The sequence below is a fragment of the Coffea eugenioides genome, unplaced genomic scaffold, assembly GCF_003713205.1.
Source record: "Coffea eugenioides isolate CCC68of unplaced genomic scaffold, Ceug_1.0 ScVebR1_1797;HRSCAF=2719, whole genome shotgun sequence".
In the NCBI taxonomy this organism is placed as follows: Eukaryota; Viridiplantae; Streptophyta; class Magnoliopsida; order Gentianales; family Rubiaceae; genus Coffea; species Coffea eugenioides.
This window is the reverse complement of record NW_020862224.1, coordinates 21594-32963: the sequence shown is the minus strand read 5'-3', so window position 1 is coordinate 32963 and position 11370 is coordinate 21594. Positions and strand designations below refer to the sequence as shown.

General features: G+C 37.7%; 1 protein-coding gene across 1 annotated transcript; it reads right to left on the bottom strand.

The window, feature by feature from the left end:
* Positions 1–230: 230 nt before the first annotated feature.
* Positions 231–2260, bottom strand: LOC113755868 (stromal cell-derived factor 2-like protein). Its single transcript, XM_027299733.1, has 6 exons — positions 1971–2260; positions 1292–1432; positions 1094–1210; positions 912–991; positions 455–487; positions 231–303 (listed from the first exon to the last, which is right to left on the bottom strand). Exons 1-4 carry the CDS (start codon positions 2067–2069, stop codon positions 962–964), a joined length of 387 nt encoding a protein of 128 aa, XP_027155534.1. The 5' UTR covers positions 2070–2260; the 3' UTR covers positions 231–303; positions 455–487; positions 912–961.
* Between the last annotated feature and the right edge of the window lie 9110 nt (positions 2261–11370).

The window sequence follows — 11370 nt, the reverse complement described above, 5'->3', positions numbered from 1 at the left end:
CTCATTGCTCGAAATGCCTATCCAACCATTTTTACAGTTATGTTAGATAATTCATCTTGACAAAGGCCTTTTAAGATATGTCTGCAAAATCTCCAAGAAGAGCATTTGACATAAAAATTTTAAAAAAAGAAAAAAAACTTGCATGAATAAGCAGTTAAAAGTTAGAACCAGTGCTACATCATTAATTACCTCATGTCCAGGGGTGTCAAGGAAAACACAAGTTTGTGGCATGCCATCAAAAGGTACTTGTACCTTGTATGCCCCCATGCCTTGAGTAATTCCACCTGCTTCAGATGCTGCCACCTACAGTAGGTTGTCTAAGATTTAGTACCCAGCTATTCAAGTATCATAACATAAGACAGAATGAGGTACTTCTTCTAAAGTCATCAAATCATAATGGCATTACAAATAATGTACCTCAATGTGAACATCAATAAAAATAATCGATTCATACCTTGCTTTTCCTGATGTAATCCAAAAGTGTGGTCTGCCAACCCAAAAGAAAACCAGTAATATATTAGCTAAAGATTGTTATGGGACAATAAATCTAGAATGACTCTCCTAAAGATCAATTAACTGGAAGCACACAAAATGTTCATAGGCAACAATCAAATAACAAAGAAAGGTAAAATTATTTCATGGGATGAGATCATAATGACTTCAAAAAAGATCCATTTGCTATGGAAGACTAATCCAGCTATAAGAAAAATAAGTGCATGCATCAAGGAGTACAACATTAATATTGATGATAACGTATCATTTATAAGCAAAATACTGAAAATGAAACTTGGAATGACTATATCTAGACATCGCTAGACAAATCCCAATTCTCTTGATAAGGGAAGACAAGCTAATAATGTATAGCTAGATTAGTAATAATTTAATAGAGAGCCAAAACTTAAGATGGGCACCTGAACTATGTCGTAGATTGGCGTGATGCCAGTCTAAAACTGAGTTGATCTCAGCTCTTTCGAACAGGTCTGCTGGGTACCTTTTTGGTATGAAAAAGCACAAGTGATCAAAAGAGGTACGATCGAGTATCAGTTGTTGGTTTGATACCTTAGAAGCCAATAGGCATCATAGTAAGACTTACATTTAGCAAGTGGCTATGTAACCATTTTCTGGTCCTCGTGTGTTGCAGCCTGATGGTGGTACCACCTTTGATTGTATCCCCTTGTTGGGCGTTGGTATCTGGTACGGGTCTAACAATCTACAAGCCAAGTTTAATCATACCCAAACTTAGAAAATTATGATGATCTAGAAAAAATAGTTACTAGAAAAAGAAACATACCCAATAGCTGTTTGAGTCATCAACATTGGGAAAACCAGTGACGGATTGCTGCCCACTACCAGAGCCATATGGTACATCATGCGAATGCAGCCTAAACTTTGTTCTCTCATGCATCAACTTGATCACTGACCCATAAGTAATCTACCAAAATCACAGATGCTGAACAAAATAAGAATGACTTAGCACAAAGCCCCATTATACAACTATTAGAACTCAAAGCATCATACACCATTTTTTATTTTCGCCACACAACAGAAACCTCAAACTATAAAACAGGAAAAAAAATCAAATTTAATTCATAAATCAGCTCTTTAAAAAATCCAAATAGCAATTTTTAACTGACACCCAGCTAGATTTTCAACAAAGATTATCGAGGCATTTCATCAAACATGTCAAAGGCTATTACTAATTCTACACAAACAACTCCATTTCCTCTTTCCCTGTCCTCTTTTAGCTTATAAACCTCTGAAGCGCTATAATTTATAACCATCACATGCCTATAATAGCACAAACTTGGTCAAAATTTTGAACCAAAAATAACTATTAAACAACTTTCCGCGTACAATTTCAACAAATAGGGGGAAAAACACACACACACACAAAGATGCACCGCATATCTGTGCAACTACAGGAACGGAAAAACCATGAATTTGAAATAGTAAGTGGGCTTTTGGCTTACCTGGACGCCTTCGGAAGCGGTAGAGATGGGGGAAGAGGTGAAATCGGAGTCAAGGGTAAGAAAAAGGAAAATGACGAGACCGAAAAACGAGATTGCCATTAGTAAAAGTAAGCCAATGAACCAGGTAGTTTGCCAAAAGGGCAAATTGAGATTGGACTTGGAAGACAATTCTCGATAAACTATTCGAGTCGGGGGAGAAATTTGTTGAGCCGAATTCGAAGAAGAAGATGATGATGACCCGGAAGTAGGTTTCCTTCGAGAGAGATTTTGTTGCTGATGCTGCTGTTAGCTGCTTGAGGGAGCCACGGTTAAAGCTTCATGGAAACTGCTGCTTGGCTGCTACCCATTTTTCCCACCAACTACATCGGAATCTGACAACAGAGAGATAGAGAGACAGAGAGAGGGTAGCTGGAAATGGTGGAGCTGGAAAATGAAAATTTTGAGCAATTGTTTTGAGTAAGTGTTTTGGCCGGCAGAATGAAAATTTTGAGTGTTTTAGGGCGAATGAATCTTCCGCCAAAATCAAACGATGCCCTTTAGTGTCTTTCTTTTTTTTGGTGTATCTCATATTTTCTCAAGTGTCATGTTAGATAGTCTAAAGACACATTATTATTCTTATATCTAATAAAAAAAAATTAGAGTATATATTATTGAATTGCTAATAAGTGTCATGATAGGAGTGCTATAATGACACAAACCAACAAGTGTCCTTACAGATATGTTAGGAAAGGCCATTTTTGTTGTAGTGTTACCTTGGAATTATTAACTTGTCCCAGGAAGTAGCTGTGAGCCAGGAAACAAACCCGAAACTCGAGAGTAATTTATTTGGGTATTTGGTGAGTGTTTCCACATTTGTGTGTTTAAATTGCCTATATGTTGCTTAAGTGATGTTTATGTGATTATGATAGTGTTTTATTATAAAGTGTATCTCAATTGTCCCTCGCCTTCTGTCGCGCCCCATTTTTTGATAAATAAATAAATGGTTTAAAAAAAATGTATTTTTGTGATTGAAAAATGAATTTTGATTAAAAGAAAAGTGGGTCTAAATGGGGGTTTGAGAATGCGACGATTTGACCCAAAATTATAGTTTAAAAAGGGTTTTTAAAACTAAATACGGAGTCGCCACTTGGTAATGAGTTAAGGTGTACCAAGTCACCTAAAAAATGCATTTTTAAAGAAAAATAGGAAAAAGTAGTGAGAAACCCTTTTTTAAACGACTCCTAGTCTACGTAAACCAAAAAAAAAGTTCGGGAGTCACATTTGACAAAGGGGAAGGCAAGGATAAAATCCAAGGCACCCCTTTGACCTAGCCAAGGCTAGTTGCATGATTTAATCAAAGATTTTCTTGTTTTAACCAAAGAATTTATTACATTTGGATGCACTACATGAATGCAAACCCTAGACCTAGGGGTATTGGGGGAAATTTATCTTCAAAGGTTGAATGGTGCCAATCACATAAATTGTGAAGCCCAATAATGACCCTTTGGAGAGGTCACGAATAATGCGAGTGGGATGCAAATGAATGAAATGCATGTATGCAATGTGAGGACATGAGTTTGAAAAAGTAATAAAAAACAATAAATATGTAAATGAAAATGTGCACGTGAGTGGGCAAGGTACGGTATGTGCAATGCTAATATGAAGTGTATGTGTGCAAGTGATGATAAAAGTGTTCGTGTGCAAGTGAAGAAACATAAAGGTGCACGTGTGCAAAATGGGAGGAAAAATGAAAGTGTGATGAGGGTATAAAATGGTAGAGTGGATTTGAAAATGCATGAGCCTAGGAAATTCATGCATATTGGGTACGGGGAGACCTAAATCGTGACTCAATTTGCCCTTTTATAGAGGGAATACAAGCGTGCTAAGGCTTAGAAAAAGCCACACTCGTCTATATCCCATATTTAAGGGGACTCTCAAGCAAATGAACCCTATAACTAGCATGAAATGCAAAAATCCTAAAATGGAGGGAAAAGGGGTTCGAGGGGCATGCAAAATGATAAAACTAAAAAGAATGCATGACATGTAATGAACATGCACACATGTACTAACGAGAGGAAATCCCTAAGGGTCTAGCGTTGGACTAGCCCATTCTAGGAATTCCGACTAGCATTGGACTAGTGGAAACGTACATTCATCCATCACATTCATTCAGGCTATGGAAAGCGAGTAGACATGCCAAACACTTATAAACACATAGCACATAACATTTAGCATGCTTGACTAGATGCAAGGCCCTAACAAAGCAAATTAACACGTAGTAACTAAACATGCAAGACACATAAGACAATTAAAGCCCTAACTATTACATTTGCTAGCTAGGCACATGACTTCGATAGGTCTTCATTGAATGCTCCTCCAAGCCCTATCTATTACATTAGGGAGACCCTACTACAATCTAAAAGGGGGAAAAGGAATAAAATAATTAAATCCCTAACTATTACAAGCCAAGAGGTGTACACATACCCCATAAAGAATAACTTAAATAAAAAAACAAAAGGTAAATAAAATAAATGAAAGGAATTAAAGAAGGGCAAGGAAAACAACGTAGACATGCATATTCACATAACACGTAGGAGCACGTAGGAAAAATAAAATCAAGGAGATAGAGGTTACCTCCCTTGAATTGTGAAATGAAAAGAATATTAGCTTCAAAACAGTAAAAGGGTCAAGGCACCAATTTATTTGGCAAATAATCACAAATGATAGAAATAAGCATGAATTTGAATCAATTGAATCATGTCAACAACCCACATTTAAGAAGTCAAAAGAAGAAAGGACTTAATTACAAAAATGAACAAAGTTTGGGGCCAAAATTAAAGAAAAATAAAGTTCAAGGACTCATTTGCAATTAAAGTAAGGACCCAATTGAATGAAACTGAAAGTTGTTGGGGCCATAGTGAAAACACTCGAAAGTCAGGGGACTGAAATGAAATTTCGTTATCAGGCTTCTTGGCAAAACAGGCCATTGGGCCATTTGTATTTATTTCGTGGGCCAAGACCTTCCAAGCCCAATAGAAATCCAAGCAAAACAAATGGGCTAGTCTAATATTCTGATCCCAAGAACGATCCAATTAAATTAATCACAAACCCAATTCTAAAACCCAACCAAAGGTGTTGGGCTCTATCTTCCTAAACCCAAGTCAGAAACCCAACAAAAAAAACCAAATCCACTTCCTTGAGCCCAAACAAAATAACCCCTTAATCCAAAACACTTATTTCACTAAACTCAACAAGATAAACAAATCCACAAAATTATTAACCCACAATTATAATCTAACATCAAGAATTAATGTATCCAAAGGACTATTTAAACATTAAAAGATGATTACAATCTAAAAGAGTGAAATGAATTCAACTTTTCGATTCTTTGGGCTATGTCAGAATAAGAGGGAAACTTGAGAGGTTCAATCACAACAAAATAAGGACCCAATGGAAACAATTAAAGAAGTTAAAGGGGCCAATTTGATGGATTTGTCAATTGTTTGGGCCATAGTAGATCAAGGGGAAACCTGGGGGTTAAACTGTAATTTTATGAAGAATTTCATGCAACCTTCGAATGCAATCCGCGGTTCCTGGGTTTCTGAATGCCAAATCTTTTGTTCAAACGCAACTCATGACTGAACCATCTGAACTTGAACCAAAGTGAAAAAAACGAGCACCAAAATTCTTTTCATTCTTTTAACCTTGTTTAAATAAGCAAATTCAGAAAAAACAGATCATGTAAATTCTGGCAAATTGCTGCAACAAGCACGGAAGCTTCCTCCTACTTTTGACCAAGTTTTAGCTTTATAAAACTCAATGGTAATTTGCTCATAGGGAGAGGGAAGTGAGGGCGAGAATCCAAACTATCGGGAGACTATAGAAGACAGCAAATGAGCAACATAAAAACAAACGAATTTCCGCCCCATGCATTTGGAGGAATGAAAATCAACATGATAAAATGTTCATCGACCCAACTAACAAACACCCACTGGCTAGAGTCTCCTCCGTATGTATACATATAAACGCTGAAAATCTCTTCACTTTGGTTCAAGATTTTGGTTTAGGCATTTTAGCAAACAACAAATAGGCATTAAAATCCTATCAGATTTTTTGCTCAAATTGAGGCATAACTAACCCAGAAATTTGTCAGAAAACAAAACAGAATATCCCAACCAATCCATAAAGCATGCTCGGTCAAAATTGTGGACAATCCACAAAGAAATTCAAGAAATGAACTTGAACAGGGAAATGAATTTCAAAGAAAAAGGATCTCTTACCGCATATATTTTCTTGGCGAAAATTTGCCGATGGCGGTGGACTCCGACGAGGTGGGGTGGCGGCTCCTCGCCAGTACAGCAGCTTCGGCTGCTCTGTTTTTCGCAGCCTCTGTTTCTCTTTCGCACAGATTCAGAACTGAAGATCAAAGAAAATTCGGTGGCTCTTGTTTTCTTTCTTTTGTTCCTCTCAGCCGTTAATATCAAGGTAGTGGATCACAATGCATCTCCAGTCGGTGGGTTGATAGAACCAAAGTTTCTCCACTCGGTCTTTATTTCCAAGGAAGGTTGATCACTTCACAGCTCACGGCAGAAAGAAAATGGAAGTGCTATTGTAGTGCATTGGGAATGGTATATTGTGGAGTGTATGGTTAATGGAATGTTTATATTGAGGTTATTGTGAGTGGGGTTGGTCGGCAATAGCAATGGAAGGTGCTAGATTGGGAAGTGAAATGGAAATGGATTCGGCAGAAATGGAATTATGATTTTTGATTTTTTTTTTTTTTTTTTTTTTAAATAATAATTTAACACAATATAATTAACTAATTAAGAAAAATAACTAATGAAGACAGATTGAATAAAATGAGCGAAACTAGGCATAAAAAAAAATAAAAATGAAATGCTAATTTTTCTTTCTTTTTCCTTCTTTTTTTCTTTTTCCATGATTTTTCTACGTTAAAACTTAAAATTAAAATAGAAACTAGAAACTAAAAAAAACTAAAAGCAACCACGACAAATGAGAATAAAAAGTAAAAGAAATTACACCAAAAATTTGGTGTCTACAGTTTGCCCCTCTTTGTCTGAGTTTTGGAAAAACTTGAGACAAAGAAGTAGACACCAAATACTTACCTGCTTTATTCGGTGGCAAACGTCACGAACGGTGGACGTTTTAGGAATAAGGACTGACCCCTTTTGGCAAAACTTTTAAAATGGAATTGACTTAGACAGGAGATTTAAAGCGGGATTGACCCGAACGAAATTTAAAGACGGGACTGACCCGAACAGGAATTTAAAACGGGACTGACCCGAACATGGATTGAAAACGGGACTGACCCGAACAGGAATGTAAATGGGATAGACTTGAACAGAAATTTAAATGAGATAGACCCAGACAGAAATTTAAATGGGATAGACCCAGACAAAAATTTAAATGGGATAGACCCAGACAGAAATTTAAAACGGGACTGATTCGAACAGAGAAATTAAAATTGGGACTGACTAGAGAAGGAAATTCAAATCATGGGACTGGCCCGAACAAGCTTTAATCGCGGGACTGACCCGAATAAGCTTTGAATCGTGGGACTGACCCGAATGAGCTTTTGATCGAGGGACTGACCCGAAAATGCTTTTGATCGAGGGACTGACCCGAAAATGCTTTTGATCGTGGGACTGACCCGAAAATGTTTTTGATCGAGGGACTGACCCGAAAATGTTTTTGATCGAGGGACTGACCCGAAAATGTTTTTGATCGAGGGACTGACCCGAAAATGCTTTTGACAATCGGTCAGTGGGATTAAACCCGATCCTGCCGTGATGAAATTTGATTCGATTTTGGTTTTTGATTGATGATTTTTGCTTCTTTTTGACTTTTCAAAATCTTTACAAAAAATTAATTTGCCCCAGTATGATGAATTTTTGCTATTTGAGTCCAGAGTTGATTCTGTATCGCTATGCTGTTGCATTTTTGGATGAAATTTGCTTGCGACATTTTCAATCTGCCTTTGTTCATTAGGACTCTTTCCGACACCGATTTCAATGCAAGGTGTGATTGTTTTCATCCATGCATGAAATTTCCTGCAAAAGAGAAAAAACAAAGGAATTGCCACCATTATTTGATCCGTTTGTCCTTGAGAATCGTGTAAACATGAGTCTTTGGGTGCCTTCATCAAAGTTGACCGTGGCATCTGACTTGGTTGGATTTGTCATTTCTAAACGTCTCTGATTTTTCCCGACTAACCGAGCGTGCATTTTGCCATATTGTGAAGCTTGCGTAACCGACCTTGCTGAATTTCAACCATTTTCGCAAGATGACTGAACCCAAGTATGCTTTGAATAAACCATGGGGTTATCATTCACCAAAATTCGATGATTTAAAAGTAATTTCACCTATCATGCAGAAATGAATATGTGAAAGAATGCAAACACAAACCATTTGTGCTTAAAGCCTACAAAAATGCCATGAATACAAGCAATTGAGAAAAAATGAGCTTCCTAAGAATGAATTTGCTAAAGAAATATTTTTACAAAACGACACAGTTTTGGCCAACGGATGTCATATTCGAGTTCCTGAATATCTTTGTTCTGCAATTCGACACTGGCAGAAGTATTATGAAGAGAAATTCCAAATGAACCAAGTCATCAACTGTTCTTCCTCGTGTTTGCTCATTGAAGAAACCTACCTAGCGCCCTTTCGGGTTTTTACCAAGGTTGCCCCCACCTTTTTTTTTTGTTGTTTTGTTTTGTCTTTTCTCTTTTTTTTCTTTTTTTTTCTTTTTTTCCTTCTTTTTTTTTCTTTTTGAGGTGCCCTTTCGGGTTTTTACGTAAGAAAGCAATGGAAGAGCTCAACCATAATCGCCTCAGAAGTATGAGTTAAAGATTTCTGACATCAGTAAAATGCACTTCCCTTGTAAGATTAAGCGAAGGCATTATGGACATCACTTGTCAGTTGATTAGCAAACTTTCCAATAGAAATATAGCAAGTGACGAAAGCCAGGACTTTGGGCTTTTGTAATGGAGTCAGGTGGGATATGTCAAGAAAAGTTAAGGCTTGAAAACAATTTGCTCTTATGAGAGGTGAAATAACCTGAGATTGCATCATTTGAAATCATCTTCAATTTCGAACGAAACTGAGGGAAATTTGCCCCAGTTTGATTGAATTTTCTCTCTTTGCTTTTTCCATTGCATCTTCCTCACTTTTTGCATTTTTCTTCAAAGCTAAATTTGCCCCAGTATGGGGTTCTCTTTTCCTTTTCATCTTTTTTTTTTCAAAAATTTGCCCCAGTGTAGGGTTTTCTGCTTTTTCTTTCTCTTTCAAAATAAATTTGCCCCAGTGTAGGGTTTTCTTTTCTTTTGATCATCTCTTTTCCAAAATAACTTGGCCCCAGTGTGGGGTTTGCAACTCTCAGGGGCTGCCAAACGAAAATTACTGCTCTGATGGCTCAAAAGGGATAACTAGGGATGAAATGTTTTGATTGAAAAGGAAGATGGCCTGACTTTTACCTCGTCCCTTGCATGATTTCCAAAAGAAATTTGCATAATCAAAAATAAAGACTTCTTACACATGTCTGATTTGATAGGTTGAGAGAATGTTTACCCATCCATCTCTTCAAGGATAAGTGCTCCACTCGGTGGCACCTTTTTGAATGACAAATGTCCTTACCAGTTTAGATCAAATTCGTCTTTGACTTCATCTTGCATTGGCAAAACTCGCTTTAACTCTTTGTCCTCCTTCTCTAAAGGCTCGGAGGCGGACCTTTTTGTTATGAACACAGGCCACGCACTTTGATAACATTAGCCATGGCACATGGCGTTCAGCTGCTTTTCATCCATCAAAATCAATTGTCGGTGACGCTGCTTTAATCAATCAGCTTCGAACTTGGCAAAGAAGGGATTTTCTCAATGAAGAGATTTTTCAATGAAGGCTTCCTCAATGAACGAATTCTTAATAAAGGGATTTCTCAATGAAGGCTTTCTCAATGAAGGAATTCCTCAATGAAGACTTTCTCAATGAAGGAATTCCTCAATGAAGACTTTCTCAATGAAGGAATTTCTCAATGAAGACTTTCTCAATGAAGGGATTTTTCATGAAGGGGTCTCTCAAAGAAGAGGTTTTTGTCCTTCTCAAAGAAGGGATTTTTCAACGAAGGGATTTTTGGCATTTTCAAATGAAGGGATTTGTGGCCTTTTCAAACGAAGGGATTTTTGGCCTTTTCAACAAAGGAATTTTTCACGAAGAAATTTTTGAATGAATGGTATTATCGGAATCCAGAACAGTGATATTCAAATGGTCAAATAATTCCATCTTTGGCCATCTAAAAGAATTAAAAATTCGGGACAATAATCAAATAAACAGAAAAAACAAATTATGCATTTGATGGAAAAACTAATCAAAACGGAAACAAGACAAAAACTTAGTTGCAAAAGATGTTTTCATTAAGCTATTCACATATGCAAGAAATGGTTTTCGTGAACCTTAGTAAATAACAACCCCTAGATTTACCGAAATTCCCTTCGAGAGGGAAGATACTCGGCCATTCAAATTATGCAAAGTTCCTTCAGGATTTTCAAATTTCGTCGTTGGAGGTGGATGCCTCGAAGGTGTCCTTGTGTTCAGGGAAAGGATTTGTACTTATGCTCGGCCCTTGTTCACCTCTTTTCCTTAGCATTATTTCCCCTGCCTCGATCATGTCTTGGACTTTGTGCTTAAGTGCCCTGCAATCGGCGGTTGAGTGGCCAGGTACTCCCGAATGATAGGCACAAATAGCATGTGGATTGTACCCAGCAGGCATGCCATGAAGGTAAGTTGGAGGGGGAATCACGCCTATTTTGTTGGCAACCTTCAATTGCTCATACAATTGGTCCAAAGGCCTGCCTAGGTTGGTGAAGGTTCGAGTACGGCTTTGATTGTAGGTTTCAGTGGGTCGGGGATAGTTGTAGGTGGGTCTATTTGGTGGGGGAAATCTTTGGTGGTAAGGAGGCCGAGGACGAGCTTGTTGAAAGCTTGGTTGAGATATTTGGAAAGGGGTTGTAGGCGGGTTGGCATAAATTGGGCGAGGTCGAGGATGAGTGATATTGGTGTGGTAAACAGGATGAGGATTTGAGTAGTAGGAGTAAGGGTTTGAGTAGGTAGGGTATTGTCGAGGTCTGGGTCTTGGGACAGGGTTTTGATTCCAGGTGAAGGCAGTTTCCCCCTCTTTCTTTTGGAATTGCGGGTTCTTCCCACTAGTCCCCTGACCTTGCAAAGCATCCAACTGTGACTTGAGGGTAGAGACATTAACAATCTTCCCAGCTTTTACGAAATCATCAAATTCCTCAAACTTATTGACAATAGCAGCGAACGAGCATCCAGTCATGCGAAAAATTTCTTCGAAATATGGAGGATCATGTGCCTTAATGAAAGTGCGTATGATTTCGTCCTCAGTCAT

Excerpts from the sequence above, each read along its gene's own strand:
- LOC113755868 (XM_027299733.1), bottom strand. The coding sequence starts at position 2,069 with ATGGCAATCTCGTTTTTCGGTCTCGTCATTTTCCTTTTTCTTACCCTT. Across the intron at positions 1,433-1,970 it reads CCGCTTCCGAAGGCGTCCAG|ATTACTTATGGGTCAGTGAT; the intron begins GTAAGCCAAAAG and ends TGATTTTGGTAG. Across the intron at positions 1,211-1,291 it reads ATGACTCAAACAGCTATTGG|ATTGTTAGACCCGTACCAGA; the intron begins GTATGTTTCTTT and ends CTTGGCTTGTAG.